The sequence below is a fragment of the Arvicola amphibius genome, chromosome 1 (assembly GCF_903992535.2).
Source record: "Arvicola amphibius chromosome 1, mArvAmp1.2, whole genome shotgun sequence".
Taxonomy (NCBI): domain Eukaryota; kingdom Metazoa; phylum Chordata; class Mammalia; order Rodentia; family Cricetidae; genus Arvicola; species Arvicola amphibius.
In genome coordinates this window covers 93,680,975-93,699,696 of record NC_052047.1, presented here as the reverse complement: position 1 = coordinate 93,699,696, position 18,722 = coordinate 93,680,975, and the positions used below count along the sequence as shown (strand labels likewise).

At 52.8% G+C, this 18,722-nt stretch overlaps 1 protein-coding gene and 1 pseudogene across 4 annotated transcripts; one reads left to right on the top strand and one right to left on the bottom strand.

Moving 5' to 3' along the window:
* Positions 1-384: 384 nt before the first annotated feature.
* On the bottom strand, positions 385-18,722 carry Hdgfl2 (HDGF like 2). Of its 4 annotated transcripts, none has more exons than XM_038333356.2 (16): positions 18,548-18,722; positions 16,313-16,389; positions 16,093-16,231; positions 6,496-6,696; positions 4,602-4,715; positions 4,456-4,527; positions 3,743-3,905; positions 3,596-3,671; positions 3,233-3,524; positions 2,830-2,933; positions 2,254-2,327; positions 2,060-2,130; positions 1,709-1,810; positions 1,389-1,599; positions 995-1,121; positions 385-642 (listed from the first exon to the last, which is right to left on the bottom strand). In XM_038333356.2, exons 1-16 carry the CDS (start codon positions 18,617-18,619, stop codon positions 537-539), a joined length of 2,001 nt encoding a protein of 666 aa, XP_038189284.1. In that variant the 5' UTR covers positions 18,620-18,722; the 3' UTR covers positions 385-536. The 4 variants fall into 4 exon arrangements, with proteins under 4 accessions (XP_038189284.1, XP_038189290.1, XP_038189298.1 ...); XM_038333362.2 differs by having other exon boundaries at positions 385-639; XM_038333370.2 differs by having other exon boundaries at positions 3,743-3,933; positions 4,457-4,527.
* On the top strand, positions 8,002-13,417 carry LOC119819182 (annotated as a pseudogene).

Below are 18,722 nucleotides of genomic sequence, written 5' to 3'. Positions count from 1 at the left end.
GAACACAAGCAGAGCAGAAAAGCCACATAGCAAGAGCAGACTGGGATGGTATGGACTGCAACCCTCCAGCCCAAGTGCTGAGCTGCCCTAGAGGCACTATGCTGGGGTCCCTGCATAGCTGGGGAATGAAATGGTGGTCAGGTCAGGGCAGTCTCCTGTTAGCCTGTCCTTAGTATCTGTTACTCTCATGCTGGTGGAACAGGCTACTCAATGTACTCAATGCAGGAAGAGCTCTGCTGCTCTGTAAGTGTGAACCCTGCCCTGTACCAGGCCTGGCTCCCCATGCTGCTCATGGTGGTTGGAACCTCAGCCTTGTGTCAGGCATAGTGCTCTGGCCTTAGCCCAGCTACATTTCATATCAGAACACCAAGCCAATAAAAGCTGTTTCTTTTTCATTACAAAACCCTTTATAACCATTTCATGTCAATCGAAATCACAGAACTAGGCAGAAAGGCCCAGGCCACAAATACAAACAGCGCAGCACTTCCCTGGGAGGCTGGGGACGGACATGACGCCATGGCCATGGCAGCTGGAGCTCAGCTGTCATCATCATCATCGGCAGACTCGGAGGCCAGCTGCACCCTCTCATGCTCCTGATGCTCACTCCCAGGCCTGACGGGGTCAGAGCTCTCCCGTGGGCTGCTGGGGGCACAGTAAAGGTTGATCAGGATGCAGTTACCTGGTGTTACCACAGAGCCATTGGATGAGTGGGCAGCCAAAGAAGGGTAATGCCCTTGCTGTTGGCACAAGTGCCTGGTGTGGCCTTCCTGACCTTCCTCAGGTCAACTGTAGCTCAGTCCAGTGGCTGGTGCTCATGGTGGCTACCTGCACCACCCCTGGACAGTCATCAGGAAGCCCTTCCCACAGAACCACAGAAGCCTGGGGTGGTGTGATGTGGGCCACAATCGGTGTGTTGGCCAGCCCAGCATATGGTAGGGGTGGGGAGAGGGCTCCAGCATGCAGGGAATGTGCCTGATGCCCCAAGGACACTCACTCATGCAGCTCTTCTGAGGAGCCACCCCGCGGGCCGTCCTCTGAGTCCTGCCCGTCTTCCTGTGCTCTGTCTTCTGTGCTTTCCCCTTTCTGGGATGCGGCCTCCCCGTTCACAGGCGCTGAGAGATCTAGGGTAACAGGGTTGTCATGAGCACACTGCTTGCCTCTCATCAGGACCCTCCTTGCCCAGTTGCAGTCAGGCTAACAAGCAGTGCAGGTACATGTAGGTGCTGTGGCCTACAAAGCACTGCCAACATCCAACTGTTGGCACCCAGTGGAGCTGGCATACCTTATGCCAACTATCGCAGAGTATGGTTGGGTCTAGTAAGCTTACTGGGGGGCGAACATGGCACAGTTCCTGCCTATCCCTCTGGCCGAGTGCAGGCAGCCCTCACCGGCATTGGGCTCATCCTCCACCAGCTCTCTGGGAGCCTGCTCCCCAGGCTGCTCTTCCACCTTCTCGCCGTCAGCCCGTTCCTTCTCGGCTCCAGCCTTGTTCACCTTCTGGAGCGCCTCAATCTTTGGCCCCAGGACCCGAGACTTGAGCCGGGTGTAGACCTCTGCTGCCTTCGCCATCACATCCTTGTTGGCTTTGTACCGGCGAATCTGGCCACCAGGAGGTCAATCTTAGCTGGGCCGCTGGCTGTGCCCCTAAGTCCTCCCACTGGACACCAATACCTTTCCAGGTGCTCTGTCCTGGTGCCCCGTGCCATACCTTCTTCAGTGTGGCTACCACATCTGTGTTCTTCTGAAGGATCTGCGAGGTCACCTGCAGGGTCCCCAGCTCTTCCAGTGCACTCAGACACCTCCTCACATCCTGCAGAGCAGGAAAAGTGGGGAGGCATCTCTGGCTGTCTCCTACGGTGCTGCCTGCTGTCCCCAGGGGATATTGCAGGGTATGGGAGTGGGGGTGGGGTCTCCTGGGCCACTATGAATCACTCCCCTGCCTGGGGGACCCTGCCTCAGTTTCCCAAGACTTCCAAGAAGCCTGAAAGGAGGTGGCTAAGGCACCCATCCCAGGACAGCGTGGGGTTGTGACTCTGTGGCTGCGCAGCAGGCATCTTACTGGGTTGTCGACCTTCAGTGCAAATTTGATCTCGCTGTGAAGCTTCTGCAGTCTCTCCTCTACGGAAGGTTCTGGGCAGGAGAGATGCTGGCTTGCACAGGGTGCTCTGGCCCTGGCTACAAGGTGGCCCAGCACCTCCCACCACCACAGGCCCACACTAGAGCCATGGAATCCTGCACCACGCTAGTGCTCACCTTTCTTCTTCTCCCCCTTCCTGTCCAGTGAAAGGCCCTCTGACCGCTTCCGCGTCCGCTCCACCTTCACAGGCCTATGGAGAGGCTCCTGTCAGATAGGCCACCTCGGGAGGCCCAAGGTGAGGACAGACAGCCAGGCCAGGGGCCTGGGACCCTTCTCTGATTCTGTGAACCAGGCTAACCATGAGAAGCCCAGTGAGCATATCACATCTTGTGCTGTGTGGCCACCACGCCACACTGCTGATCCCCATGGGCAGCTCTGATCAGCAATAGTTGGGACACTTAGAAAGCAGAGAGGAGCTGCACCTCTCAGAGTTAAAGCCACTGTGCTGGGCATGGTGTCCCCTAGGTGCTGTGGACGCTGGTTGGATGATTCTTTAGGTCCTCGGCCCTGCAGGGTGCTGGGCAGTGTTGCTGGCCTCTATAGGCCTGCAGCTCCTTGTCAGACAGCCACACATGGCCCCAGGGGAGACGTGTACCCAAGATGACCCTCGGATGAACGTGGCTTCAAGGTTGAACTCAACAGCCAGGCTGAGGGGAGAGGGACTAAGTCCAGGGCTCAGGATAGGTGCTAACCTGGCTCGTGGCTTCTCATCTGGCCGCCCTCTCTTCTCCTTCTGCCCAGACTTCCTTGCAGATTCTGAGCTTGGCAGTTGGGACTTCTTGGCCAACTTCTTCCCCTACAGCAGCCAGAGGACAGGGTTGCTGCTTCAGGAGCAGCCTGTCCCACCTCCACCCAGCACATGTGGGCTATGGCTTCCCTGGTCTTATACAGATGTGTGGAATCCAGTGTTCCATTTGACAAGCAAGCCTTATACTCGAATGGCTATCTCTATCTTCTATGGCTAGGGCCCTGGGCTGTGTTACTGCCATATCTCCAAGACCCAGGATGAGCCCTAATACCCAATAGGTGCTCAGTAAAGGAGTGGAGTTCAGGACCGGTGCCTGGGGCCTCACGTCAAGAGGGGGCACCACATACCTCTTTCCCAATCTCCCCCTCGGGTTCTGAGTCAGAGGAGGATGGTGTGGCCCGACCCCGGGCCTTGCGGCTACGTTTCTTCATAGGCTCGTCATCTTCCAGCTCTTCCCCACTGCTGCCCCCACGCTCTGCCCGCTCCTTGCGGCGCTCCTTTTCCTCCCTTTCCTGTTCTCGAAGTCGCCGGAGTTCCTCCTCCTGCTCCCGTCGCCTCCTCGCCTCCAGCTCGCGCCTCCGTTCCTCATCTCGCCGCTTCCACTCGCTGATGCGGTCCACCTCAGCACTGTCACTGTCACTAGGGTGGAAAGTCCATCAGCAGGGACCCCAGAATACCCTATAGCCCCCACATCGCCAGCAGATACCCACCTGTCACTGCTGGACGTGGAAGGTGGCCGTTCTGGCTTTGGTCTCCGCCCTCGAGGCTTGGGGGGTGGCTTCTCGGCTGCGAAAAATGAGGGGTGACCTTCTCTCCATGGCCTCACAGGGCTGCATCGAGGCTGGCTCAGGCCTTACCTGGCTTTCTGCCTCGAGGGGGTTTTTTGACAGATACATCTGAGTCGGAGGAGGAAGATGAAGAGGACGAGGAGGATGGGGATGGCCGTGCTGCAGCCACAGGCTCCTCCTTGGCCCCATCTGAGTCAGCTTTGGAGTCTGAATCCGAGGCTGAAGGCACCTTCTGGGGACAGGCAGAGCCAGAGGGGAATCGCATAGGGCGAGAGTAAGGGGGCAGAGGCAGCTCCAGTCCTCAAGGGACACAGTCTGTGCCTCACCCACAGCAGGAACATGGGTCCTGGACACCCTGGATAGCTCCTGGGAACAGGATCAGGGCCAAGCCCAGGGGCTTTCAACTGCAGGCGTGCACCGAAAACCTGCATAGGCCAGCCCTGCCACCTACTGTCCAGTTGTCCTTCCACAGCATGCATGCCACAGTACAACATGCAACGTCCACATCACACACATGGCCACAGACACATGAACACACCTGTACATGCATGAGCAACCTTGTGAACCCAAGTCCTCACACCCCCACAGGCACACAGCACGTATGAACTTTGAGACCACAACATTCTGGCACACAGGACCTGATTTTTCAATTCTGGTAGTAGGATCCCGAGAGGGGCAGCAATGGCCTGCAGGCCCCAGGGGCATCACTGCATACCTGGGTCCCAGGAGCCCCTGCCTCAGGCTGCTAGTGACTTCTCAGGACCTAGGCACAGCACCCTTACCTTCTTCTTGCGTCCTCCTGGAGGACCCCGCCGTGGTGCCCGGGCCACTGTCTTCTTCTCTGGGGTGAAGTCCTGGGTGAAGAGACTGAAACATCAGGGGTACTGGTCGGCACGCCAGGCTGTCCTAGGGGCTACTGTCCACTCACCTGGTCGCTGGTCTTCTCTGACTCAGAGGGGCTCTCAGAATCCTCTTCCGATGGGGACATGCTGGCCTGATCCAGGTCACTGGAGGCTTTCCGAGCTCGTTTAGAGACTGACATCTGGAAGGCAGGGCCAGGCTGGGTCAGCAGCTGGACAGTCCTGGTTCCAGATGGGACCCTCCTATGTGCCTTGGTGCTCCTGAATTCTGGGATAGTGATGCGAGCCACATACAGGGACACACTTATTGCAGTACTGCAGGTCCCACTCCTAGGAGCTCATCCCTTCAGTTATCAGAACCAGAGAGAGGAGGTGTGTGTGTGTGTGTGTGTGTGTGTGTGTGTGTAAAACGGTAGGTTCCAGAAGCTTGGGGAGGACAGTGTCTGATGAGGCTGGATAGACACAAGTTCTTTTTTTTTTTAAATATTTATTTATTATGCATATAATATTCTGTCTGTATTTGTCTGTAGGCCAGAAGAGGGCAGCAGACCTCATTTACAGATGGTTGTGAGCCACCATGTGGTTGCCAGGAATTGAACTCAGGACCTTTGGAAGAGCAGGCAATGCTCTTAACCACTGAGCCATCTCTCCAGCTCCTAGACACAAGTTCTGTATCAAAAGGAAAATCACACACACACACACACACACACACACACACACACACACGGTGGTGGAGAGGCAGACCCTCGGTAGGAACTGTGAGGGAGGCAGTGCAGCTCACTGTGGCTGAGAGAAGTACACCAACACATACAAACAGTATGTAAAGAACAGGGGTGGCAGTTCAGCAGCGACAACGCCTACTGTGCAATCCCTTGCACCCACACAAAAATGTCCCATCTCTGGCTGGAGCACGAGCTCCATGGATAGAGCACCAGCTGCTCTTACAGAGGCCCCAAGCTTGGTCACCAGCACCCACATGGAGGCTCACAACCATCTGTAATCCAGTCCTAGGGGATTAGACACCGCTAGACTCCACAGGCACCTGCATGCATGTGCACCCTCCCCCAAGGCACAAATCACAGACATTTATGATGAAAAATAGACTTTAAAAAGAGGTTGTGGCTTGAGCGATGGCTCAGCACTTAAGATCACTAGTTGCTCTCCCGAGGATCCAGGCTTGGTTCTCAGCATGCACAAGGCTGCTCACAACCATCAGTAACCACAAAGCTAGGAGTGGTAATGCCCACCTCTAATTCAGCACTCTAATCCCCAGCACTCAGGGCAGGCAAGGGAATCTCAGCCTAGTCTACACAGTGAGTTTCAGGGAAGTCAGAGCTACATAGTGAGACCTTGTCTCGAAGAAACAAAACATTTACAACTCTTTCCTAGGAGATCCAACAGTATCTCTAGTTTCAGGCATCAAACACAAATGAGGTGTGCAGACATACGTGCAGGTAAAAGATCCATATGCAGAAAATAAGAAAAACAAAAAGGCAAACCCACATCTGTAATCCAGACCTGGGAGGGAGAGACAAGGTCCCCAGGCTCACTGGCTGCCTAGTGGAAATGATGAGCTCCCAAGTGCAGGGAGAGACTGTCTCAAAATACAAGACAGAAAAACTGAGGAAGGTACCTGATGCCAACCTCTGGCCTCTCTACACACAAGGACAGAAATGTGTACCACACACACACAGATCCAGAACATCACTGAGAGCCATATCCTGCCTCCCTGGGGATTAATTTCAAGGTATCTGAAATCTGAATTTCATCTCGGTTCTTGTCAAAAATGAGTACTGAGGCAGAAGGATTACAAGTTTCAGGCCCAACTGGGCTATTACACAGGGAGACCTTGCCACAAAACAAAACAAAACAAAACAAAACAAAAACAATGCCTATGATGAGGGGCAGAAGATGAAGAGTCACAAGAGGTCAGGCCCCAAGTGGCCGCCCACCTCACACTACCTTCAGGACTGGCGTCTTCCGCTTCAGGCCACTGTGGTCACTGCTCTTATCAGAGTCAGAGTCGCTCTCCATCCTGTCACTGGTGGCTGTGGTGGTCACAGCTGTCACGGTCATGACTCCCCGGGCCTCTTCATCCTTGTCCCCGTCGCTGCCACCACCCAGGTCAGCTTCGGGGGCCTCACTGTCAGAGGAGCTCACTGGCTGTGATTGGGGTGACAGACATGTATCAAGGGGCCTGGTAGACGTCCTAGCCCCCTGGTAACTAGGCAGACAGCATCTAATGTAGGGAATCCAGGTTCAGGGTATGGCCACCTCACTCATGAGTTGGGGAACTGAGGCAGGAGAGCCAAGATGTAGACATCTATGGTGCACATGACAGTCAGGTGGTAGGATGCAGTGTAAGTGCTTTAGCTCTGGGCCTCAGTTTCCATCTGAGAAAGGGAGATCACAGCTTTGACCCCATAAGGCTGCTGAAGGTAGCACAGAGCCATCACATGAAGTCAGGGTAGTGTGTAAACCACAGCAAGAGATCATACAAATTGTGGGATTTTTGTGTGTGTGTGCTGCTGGGGACACAACACAGGTCTTCATGTATGCTAGGCACTATCCCATTGAGCTACAACCCTGGCACTATTTTTACTTTCCATGTTAGAGAGGGGACTATGAAGCCCAGGCTGTGTCCTGGGACACGCTCTGTTCATCCTGGGCTGGCCTTGACGTTACGCTTGGGATGACAGACCTGCCCAAACAGGCCTGGTCTGGCTCTCCTTCAAGCTACCCTAGTACTGAGAGAAGAAAGCTAGCCTGGGGGCACTACTGAACTCATCACCCTTACAATGCCTGCTCAGGCAGCAGCCACAGGCCAACCACACCAAGGCTCTGTATAGAACAATGACTGCAGCTTGGTCTCCTGTCCCACCAAGGAACTGAGGGCCTAGGGACAAGCGGACCACACAAGGCTCCTAAACAGTGACTAGGAAACAGAAACACTGTGTAGCTGTGAGTACCAAGAAGTGAAGGATTTGCACTGGGTGCTCAGGAAGGGCCATCAAGAGATAGAGCAGTATGGGCAAGATGCAGCTCACAGTGGCATGATGGAGTGAGGGTCCTCTCAGCAAAAGGAAGAGGCCGGGATGTCAGGGTACAGACAGAAGGCACCGATGGCAAAGAGATTGAGGATGAGGCTGTGGTCAGCTCGTGCATGGATTTACTGAGGCTCTGAAACCATTGGTCGGTGGTACAAGAACTCTCAGGGTACAGGGAGAATGTGTGAGCCCCAGTTGTGTTTAGCCCACACTCATTCATCCAATATACACTACGGGGCACCTACTATGTGCCAGAGGTCAGACTTGGTCCGGACCTCAGGGAGTTCAATCTAGGGAGACAGCAGGTAAAAGCAGTAGCAGCACTGGACCTCCCCGCATAGCCACCTGAGCCCCTCACTGTCATTTCACATAGCTGCTGCCTGAGGGTAGGGTGGGGGCAGGTGTTCATTTTTCTAGAACCATGTCTGGAAAAAACTCAAACTTGCATCAAGTAAGGAATGAGAAAGATGTGGTACAGCCAGAGATAGTGAGTATGGCCAGCAAGCCATTGGTGTACATCGCAGGCCTAAAATCCCAATTACATTGTAGTTCCAGGTCAGTCTGGGCCACCCAGGATGACGGTGTTGCAGTGTGGGTCTCTGTCTACAGTGGGTGAATCTGGGTGGAAAAACAAAGTGCCAAGGGCCGGGTAAGTGCCACAGTGCTGCAGTCATACTGTGGTGAAAGCCTTACCGGCTGCAAATACACCAACACTGTTAAAGAGGAACTGAGGAGGATACAGTTTACCTGATGCTTTAGGGGTGCTAAATGGTGTGCCCTTGCTACCCTCGGGTGAGACTGCAGGAGTGGGCCTCATGGACAACCCTGACCATCCTTTTTTGTTTGTTTTTTTGAGACAGGGTCTCACTATGTAGCCCTGGCTGTCTTGGAATTCACTATCAATACCAGGCTGGCCTTGAACTCAGAGAACTACCTGCCTTTGCTTCCAGGGTGCTTATACACCCAAGAATCTAGGGTTTAGGGTTAGGGAGAAACTCAGCTGGTAATGGCACTTGTTATGATCTGAGTTTGAGCCTCAGGATGCATATGGTGGAAGGAGAGAACCTATTCCAAAAGCTGTCACCTGACCTTCATAAGTGTTGTAGCACTGCAGTGGGCCTGAAGAACAGGGGATGGCAGATAGAGTCCTGCAGAGGCTGAGAGAAAAAGCTATGGAGAAGATTCCAGTAGCCATGATGGGCACACACAGATGAGAACAGAAATGAGCTGCAGCTGGAGACAGGTGACCAGAATGGGAGATAAAGTAGTTCGGGTCTCCCAGGTGCTTTAGCATGAGCCCAGATGTGAAAACTCACACCATAGCATGGAAACCCAGGTCAGACTCATCACCTAGTACGTGGGAGGCAAAGAAAGGAGGATGAACAGTCTAAAGTCACCTTCAGCCACAAAGGGAGTTAAAGCAAAGGAAGGAGGGAGACGGCGGTGAGGGTGGGGGTTGCAATGGCTCTCCAGCCGTCTTCATAAAGTCCTGCATCTTTCCCAGCTGAGAGCAGAGGTTGAGTCTTCAGCACAGACCCTAGCCCAGGCTAATGCTGGCCTGACTGAGCTGTTCCATGCAAAGAGCACTCACCTTCCCAGGGCCAAAGTGCTGCGACACAGCCCTGCCTGAACCATTTTGAACTGTGTGATGCTTAAGTAGGGTGAACCCTAACCCAAACATATGGAGAGGGAAAATGAGGGCCTGTGTGGACTGCGAGACACACCTTCCCCATGGAGGGCATGGAACTGACTCTATCTTCTCCCTTCCTCTCATTCCCAAGAAATGACAATGCTGAGTGACTCTCATGGAAGAATAGGGCAGTATCATACCATGGAGAGCCACTGCTGTTCATGGATGACAAGGAGTGTGGGGTGTCCTGATCTTGCAGGACAAGGGCACAGAGAGGCTGTGCATCAGTTGTACAACTCAAGGTGAGTATGAGACCTGCAGCACAGGCCCACTGTGGCCTTGAAACCCTGGGCAATGGATAGATGCCACAGGTGGGGGAGAAAAGTGTTTGCTGTACAAGCGTGAGGACTGGAGTTCAAACCCCCAGAGCACACATGAAAGCTGGATGTGCTGTGCAGCTGTAATCAAGGCCTTCCTACCGTGATGAAGACAGGAGAGTCCCTGGGACCTGGCAGGCAGCCTGGTCACTGCAGAACAAGAGCCCCTACCTCAAGTAAGGCAGAGAGGACTGACACAGAGGCTGTCTTCTCACCTCACACTTGCACAACAGCTGCAGGCATCACATGACCCTGTCTCCAAAACATTGCACCTCAAAGCTGAGCATCACGGCACATAAGTGTCTTCCTGGTACTCAAGAGACTGGCAGCAGAATCATGAGTTCCAGGCCAGCTTGGGCTACATAAGACCTTGTTTCAAAATTTCAAAAGTAAAAATAGACGGTGTTCAGTGTCTGCCGGGATGAATTAAGAAGTGACCACAGAGGGCAGCCCAGCCCAGCTGTGTGCCTGGAGGATGGTGTGATAGCTAGTTTGTTTTGTTTTGGTGTTTGAGACAGGGTTTCTCTGCGTAACAGATCTAGCTGTTCTGGAACTCACTCTGTAGACCAGGCTGCCCTCAAAGTCACAGAGATCCACCTGCCTCCAGGTTCCTGCTCTGTTTGAGTTCCTGTCTTGACCTCTTTCAAGAGGAACAGTGATATAAGTGTAAGCCAAATAAACCCTCTGTCTCTAAGTTGCTTTTTGTCATGGTGTCTCATCACAGCAAAAGAAACCCTAAGATAGTAGCTATGCCCAATGTTCACTGAGTGCTGCCCTCACACTGTCCCTAACCCTGGGGGGTCAGGTAGGACATAGAGGCAAACAGCATGCAGGTGTGATACAGAGACCCAGGGCTTGAGTGCCTCTGGACTTGGGCTCTACACCAACTGTCCCCTTTCAGCAGCCTGTGGGCACAGGCGCTAGCTGACAGGAAAAAAACATGCCTAGCATCAGGAGCCCGCACTGTGCACCCAGCCCACTGTGTTGCTAACTAGCTTGAGAGCCCAGGATAGAAGCCAGGTCTGGGGCTTCTATTCCTCATCCCATCATCGAGAGATGCTGAGCAGAGGTCCTGATTGAATTCAGCCTGGGTTACATGGTAAAAAAACCCAAAAATATTACAGGGCTGGTGATATGGCTCAGTGTGTAAAGCTGCTTGCCACGAAGTCTAATGCCCTGAAGTTGATCGTCAGGACCCACATGGTAGAAAGAGAGAACCAACTACTGCAAGTTGTCCTCTGACCTCAACGCGTGTGCGTGTTTACATAAATCATAGCCAAAACATAACAAACAAGAACGATGAAAAATAGGTGTGCCTAGAATGGGCCAAGCTTGTCTGCTGCTACGTAGGAGCTGCCTGTTTTGCTTTCTGAGGCAAGGCTGAACTGGCCTGGAACTTACTGAGGTGGTGAGGTTGGCTGGTGGGAGCTCAAAGGCTCCCCCCTGCCTTTTTTTTTTTTTTTAAAGATTTTATTTATTTATTTATTTATTTATTTATGCAGTGCCCTGCCTGTAGGCCAGAAGAGGGCACCAGATCTCATTATAGGTGGTTGTGAGCCACCATGTGGTTGCTGGGAATTGAACTCAGGACCTCTGGAAGAGCATTAAGTGCTCTTAACCGCTGAGCAATCTCTCCAGCCCCTCCCCCCTGCTTTTGTCTCCCCAGTGCGGAGACCAAACATGCCCTACACCTGCCTGGGATTCAGGTCCTCTTGACTTCATGACAACTACTTTAACAAATGAGCTGTCTTGCCAACTCAGTGGGACCCCTTTAAGGTAACTGGCTTACAGCCACGAAAGACAATGAGTCCCATACCTGTAATCTTGTACTTGCAAGGCTGATGTAGGACAGGCACACACTCAAGCTCAAGCCAGGCCAGGGTGCTGCTTGGGCCCTTCTGATGTACAAAGTCTACTCTACCAGAGAGCCAGACTGCCCCACCTGAAAAACTGTATCAGGACCAGTCAAAGGGCTCAGTGGATAAAGGTGCTTGGTGCAAGCCTGGCAACCCGAGTTTGATCACCAGAACCCATATGTGGAAGAAGAACATAAACTATCACAAGCTGTTTCTGACCTTCAAAAGTGCAATGAGGCAAACATGCACATAACTAAAAACTAAAAGGAAGCCAGGCAGTGGTGGCGCAGGCCTTTAACCCCAGCACTAGGGAGGCAGAGGCAGGCGGATCTCTGTGAGTTCAAGGCCAGCTTAGTCTACAAGACAGGACAAGCACCAAAGCTACAGAGAAACCTTGTCTCGATAAAAAACAAAACAAAACAAAAAAACACCAAAAAAACAAACAAACAACAACAACAAAAATCTAAAAGGAGAAAAAAAGAAAAAAGAACAACAACAAAAAAAAGAAACAAAAATCTAAAAGGAAAAAATGCGCTGTGGTTGAATAGTTTTGTTTAAGTCTGAGTGGCCTTAGAACCCAGCTGGACCCCTCTTGGTGCCCAAGAAAACTGTCTGGGTATCTAGCATAAAATAAAGGATTCCCCACTTGAGGACCACAGCAGGGCTGAAAGGCATTGTGGTCCTAAGTGTGCTGCTACCATCTGGCATCCTGGCCAGAAAAGAGGAGAGACCAAGATTAATGTTGAGGGTGAGATGGTGACGCAAGCCTGTCATTTCAGCCCTTAGGAGGTGGAGACAGGAGGATCAGGAGTTCAAGGCCATCCTCTTTAGTGAGTCTGAAATAAGGCTGGGCTACATGGTAAGACCTTATCTCAACAACAAGCCCCCCCCCCAAAAAAAATAAACACAACAAAAAACCCAAGATGGTTTGAAACAGAGGGCTCTATGGATAAAAGGCTTTCCTTTAGTAATCATGAGGACCTGTGTCCACATAAGAAGCCACAGCTGTGAGGGTCTGTGGCTAAGACAGGGGTCTCCTAGCTCACCAAGCAGCCAACCCAGTAGAGACTGCAAGCCTCCAGTGCAGAAAGCCTCTGTCTCAGAGCAATATAGCAGAGAGTCACATAGAATGATTTCCCCACATTCTTGCCCTGGCCTCCATACGTGCATATATCACATACAAACAACTACCCCAAAAGCTGGAGGCTGGTCTGTCAGCATGGACCAACTGCCAGGATCCCTGCTGAGCATGCAAAGCTTGGAACCAACACTTAAGAAAGCTGGGGCTGGGGCTGGAGAGATGGCTCAGAGGTTAAGAACACTGGCTGCTCTTCCAGAGGTCCTGATTTCCATTTCCAGCAACCACATGGTGGCTTACAACCATCTATAGTAAGATCTGGTGCCATCTTCTGGCATGCAGGTATACATGGAGGCAGAATGTTGTACACATAATAAATCTTAAAAAAAAGAAAAAGAAAGAAAGAAAGAGAGAGAGAGAGAGAGAGAGAGAGAGAGAGAGAGAGAGAGAAAGCAAGCAAGCTGGGGCTTAAGAAATGGTTATGAGCACTGGCTCTTGCAGAGGGCCTGGGTTCAGTCCCCAGCACCTGGCCCAGTACTGTTGCCAGGGGATGAGCCATTTCCATTTTGTGCTTTCGCTGGATCTGGAAGGGCACTTGAGACCTCAACATTCAGAACAATGTTAGTGAGTTCGTAGACCTGTACATTCCATGGAAACGCTCCTCAAGCAAACACATCATTGGTGCCAAGGACCACACATGCATCCAGATGAATGTGCTCAAGGCTGACAAGGTCACAGGAAGCTTTAACAGCCAGTTTAAAACTTATGCTATCTGCGGGGCTAATCACAGGACGGCTGAGTCAGGTCCGTCTACTCTCTGATTGACTAAGGCTGATGGAATGTTCTCAAAGAACTTTGACCAGAAGAAATTGGGGAATGGGGAATATGTGTCATAAAGAAAAGTGAGGGAAAAAGAAAGGAACAAAATAAACCTCTAGCGCTCATAAGCTGTCTGTTCACTCCAGTGCCAGGGATCCGGCAGCCTTTTTTGGCCTCAGGGACCAGGCACACACACAGTGTACTTGTATACTTGCAGGCAAAACACCCATACACATAAAATAAAAAATAAATACATCTTAAGAAGAGAAAAGAAAGCTTTGTATGACTTTCTGTGAAGTAGGAAGGCGCTGCGGCAGGGCTATCTGGGAAAGAAAACAACACAAAGTAACCGGAGGTGAGGAGGCAGAACGGCTCCTCAGAGAACAGTGTTCTTTTTGAATGTCAAGTTTGAATTCCTGTCTGACTAATTTAGGGAAAAGAGACAGCTCAGTTTCCCATAAAATCATGCCGCGTGATGGTGGCACACACCTTTAATTACAGCACTTGGGAGGCAGAGACAGGCAAATCTCTGTGAGTTCGAGGCCAGCTTGGTCTACAGAGCTAGTTCCAGGGCAGCGAGGGGATGTTACACAGAGATAGTCTGTCTCAAAAACAAAACAACAACAAAAAAACCCCACCCCACCCCCCAAAAAACAAACAAAAAAATGACGCTTCTGTTTGAAGGCCTGCATACACACTGTCATGCCAAAAGTATCTCAACAATGTCTGGAAGGGCCACTCCAAGGGTGGCTCAAGAACTCTTTTTTTCTTTTCTTTTTGTTTAATTCAAGGTATCACTGTGTATAGTCCAGGCTGGCCCTTTACTCACCCTGTAACTCAAACAAACCTTAAGCTTGTGATTCTTCTGCCTCAGCATCTCTGAATGCTGGGATGACAGGCCTATAGGCACCTACATTCCACACTCATGTCCTCCTTGAGGGCATACCTGGGTCACGGAACCACAGGGCAGCCAGGGTTCTCAAGTTCCAGCTACTCTGCTTTGGGGGCATGTGAAAAACTGGATGGTCCTAGCACTTGATGTTCAAGTTTCGTTTCCTCGAGGACTGGCATCTGTCTGCATGGTGCCCCCAAGTCGTGGGTGTCCAATAAATATTAAATATGGTGATGATTCACCAGCAGGCAACGGGCTCAGGATGTGTAACTAGAGCACGCTCAAACCAGTGCCAGGAGAGATCATGACAGGATCGACTTCAAGATCCCCTGCCTAAGTACAGCCTAGGAGGGACACACTCTCCATACACAAGAGAAGTAAAATGTCCCCAGCCCCTCGACAAAGGCAGTCAAGGCAGTTCTTAGGAGACACCTACAGTGAGAATCCCACAATTTTGATTACACGCTCCTTGAAGCCAGGACTTGGTCCAACTTAGTGCGTGATCCTGGTCTTGGCAGGTATCAAGACAACCACGTCCAGTACTCCTTGGGGAGAATCCCTCCAGCATGAGCCAGTTAGAGAAGGAGGGGCACCCCGAGCACCTCAAGATCTCAAGGTCCAACCACAACAAACTCTATGGGTTTCTACCAACAAATGCAAGGCCGGGATTGACCCTCATCAAGTCCTGCTTTGCATGCTATCAGCAAACCCAGATGGTCCTTCTTCACCAACAGGGAGTTTTGGCTTGAGTGATCACTCCCTTTGGCCACCTCCCAAGTGGACAACCAGCCTCCTCAAGCTGACACTACCCTGCTACTTCTCATGGAAACCTCCAGAGCAGGGGCTCAGTCAACAAAGCAACTACTGTACAAGCAAAAGCACTGGAATTCAGGTTCTCGGTATCCCCAGAGATGTTAGGCAGCCCAATTGTATGCCCAGATGCATAGGACACAATCAGGGGATCCCTGGAACTTATTCAGCCAACTGAGTGAGCTAGGTACTCATGAGAAACTGTGGCTCAATATGTAAATTGGAGAATGATCAGGAAGACACTGATGTCAATCTCTGGCCTCAGATATGCACACACGTGCTCAGGTACACACCACACACATGCATAGAAACAACATCAACAACCCAAAGCAGCAGTAACAGACAGCAGTGTGAAGGACCCCAGGTAGCGCAACACCCTCTCCCCTTATTTCACTCTAGAACGCCCACATGGGCACCCCCTCCAGTCTTCCACAGTGGCTTTCTATTGTTTTTAACTTCTAAGTTTCAATTTTAGAGAAATTCTGTTTGTTTAGGAGGCCAGGGGGTAACACGCAGGAACCATCCCCTCTCCCCACAGTCAGGTCAGTGGCGAGCAGGTGCCGAGAGACGCTGTCTCTGTGACTCTTGGCGCTACCTCTCCTCCCTGACCAGGAGCTCTCACGTTCACAAACTACTGCTTATCTGACTCAATTCACAAAGGGAGTCCAGGGACAGAGGAGAGTGCTAGCCAAAGGAAGCAGTTCACGTCAGAGAAGTGTCTATCAGACCTGTAACACCCTGCTCTGAATTCCAGGCTCATCCCAAGATGGTGGTCTCCACCAAGCATGCACCCAGGTCCCACCCAGGGAACACTGGGTAGTATTTAGACACACCTGTGGTAATGACCTGGGAGCTCTTGGAGTGGAGTAAGCAGAGACCCAGGATGCTGATCCACACCCTGGAGAGCCCAGCACACCCACCCCAAAGAAAGACCTGATCCACAGCACCCACAGTACTGCAGGGTATGAGAAAGCAGTCCGGAAGCTTCTGAGGAAGCCCACCCACAGGAGCCCTCAAATACTCTACTGCCCACTGGCGCCAGGCACTCACCGGTGGTGCACTGTAGCTGGCGTGGGGGTTGTTCTGGATCTCCCAGAGTCCCTCATTAAAACCTTTCCTCTTGTTGGGCTTCCCGTACTTGTCTTTGCACTTGTCATAGGGGAACAGGTCCTTGGGTCCCAGGAAGGCCCTGGAGGAATGAACCACAGGCCAGTTCCAGGTGAGCCAGGGCACCCTGGGAAAGAAGCCAGTCTGTGTGATAGACACTTACGTTTCATGTGTTCCAAAGAAGAAGATGGGGTACTTGTTGGGTGGGGGCTTCACAGCACCGTCAGCAATGTCATCGATCTGTAGTGAGAGGTGGGTGGTTAGGGGCTCCAGGTGAGGGCTGGTTACTCTGGGGAAAAGCACACTCTGGAGATACATAGTACCTTCCAAACACAAGTCTGGAGGGCCCAACTCAAGTCCACCTAGCCTGCTCCTTAGCCCCTTAATTTGGCTTTTTTTTTCTTTTGGAGACAGTCTCACTATGTAGCCCTTGCTGCCCTGGAACTATAGAGACCAAGCTGGCCTCAGACTTGTCTCTGCCTCCCAAGCAGAGGGCAGTGGGATTAAAGGTTCATACCCACTGCTAGCCTCTCTTTCACCCACAGTGATTCTCTCTACACCAAGACGAAAGCTGAGATCCCATACAGGTACTTAACCTGAGCCAGGCCCAATATGGCCACTTGGAATCCCCACGGGGTGCGCCTAGGCTCAGCTTCTCCCACTCTCCCACACCCCCACGACCGACACTCCTGCACAAAGGTCAGGTTTGCTCTCGCCCCAGAGGTGGAGCTGGCAGCTCCAGGGATGCTGAGGATGGGGGGTGGGCTGCAGTAGCCAGATCCAGAGCATCCCGGAAGTCCCACCCTCTTCATGCAAGCCATGGGCTCCGGCAGCTGCCAGTCACCTTCCGGAGGCTAGCAGCCCCTTCCCTTCCAATCAGGTGCTTGGAAATGTTCTCTCTGTGCTGGAGAAGGCTGGGGAGGGGGAGGGCACAAGAGCTTCGCAAAGAGCTAAGCTAGAGAGGGCAGTGGCCACTGCAAAGTTTTGTCCCCCTCCCCCAGTCTCCCCACACAGTGGGATTCCCAGGGCTGGGTGATGCTTTACCCACCCACCCAGCCAACACCTAGGGGACTGCTGGGTCCTCCCTCCCTGGCCAGCATCCTGTATCATCCCTCACTTCTCTTTGGTCCTACTAGTTCATTTTCTGGTCCCTGGCGGCTGGATGCAGGACCGTATTCACAAGCATTCAGGCTGGCTAGGATGCCTATCCCACTGGTCCCACACCTCAGAAAGTCAACAACAGCCCTATGGTCAGGGGGCCACCTCCTGAGCTGGTTCCCATCCAGCTTGATCTTGGGGCATCCCCATGGCAACTCCCTGATGTCCAGCCTTTCACCGCCATGAAGTCCCCCCCCCCACCCCCACGCAGACACAGCCAACACTGGCTTCTGCACTAGAAGAACTGAAGGCAACAAAACTCTGTCTTTACGCAACTGGACTTGTGCATCAGGGCCTGGAACACCAGCCAACATCTACACAACTCAAAATTCTTTCAGTCCTGCCACCTGGACGCCAACTGCAGCCTTGGAGTGGTCCCTGCCCTAAGTTCTGGGGGCAACAGAAGCCGCTGGGTCCCTGTGTATGTGCCCTCCCTTGCCAAGGACAGAATTCTATCACCCGTGCACCCCAAACACTTACACTCCAGGGCCCCAGCTTCCTCCAATAGGAAACCCTAAAGCCCCTGTCCCCAGCCTGAAGCTGTCTGTTCCCAGGTGAGCCACTCCACTAAATCCCTAAAAGGGCCTGGCTCCAGGTCCCCAGAGAAGACTTCTAACCTCTGCCCCCATTCCCCTCACCATGACCTAAATGGAGATGAGGTCCCCTCCTCTGGGGCTGCACCTTGCTCTCCAACCATCATACGGAGCCTCTTCAACTCCTGGGAGACAGGCTCTTCCCATCATTTGACCCTTCCACTCCAATCCCATGCACCCTTTGGGCTTCACTACACCTTCAGGCCCCAGAAGCCCGACTACACACCTCAGGCTCCACGATCTTGGGATCCCTAAAAGCACATTTAGACCCTAGTACATTATTGGTCTCTCAGGTCTTGGACCCCAGACTAGGGACACAGGTTCCTGAGGTCAAAGATAGCGGCCACAGCAGAAACGTTGCCTGCGGGACCGTGCGTCTCTGAGGCTCAGGACCTAACCATGCAGGTCACTAAGACCAAACAAACACTGCCATAACCCAGCCCTGAGGGACCGCCCCGAAGACCCTCCAGAAACCAGGCGCTGTGGTCCCTGAGCAAGGCGGTCCTCAGCTCCCAGAGAGCCACAGTGCATCCGCCTCAACCCGCATTCCCAACCCCTCCACCTCCATTCCAGCCACCCCGCGCGCGCCCGCCGCCCCTCTTCTAGGGGCGGCCAACTCCGTCGGGCCCGTCCACGCGCGGCCTCACCCGGGCAGGCCAGTGCGGGTAGCCCTTCATCTTGGCGAACACCAAGTCCCCGGGCTTGAAGGCGTGCGGCATGCTGACTGCGGAGGCCCAGGCCGCGGGAAGCAGCAACGGCGGCTGGAAGACGAAGCCGGAGGCGGGAGTCGGACGCCTGAGGGGCGGAGGCGTCCGCACGGGT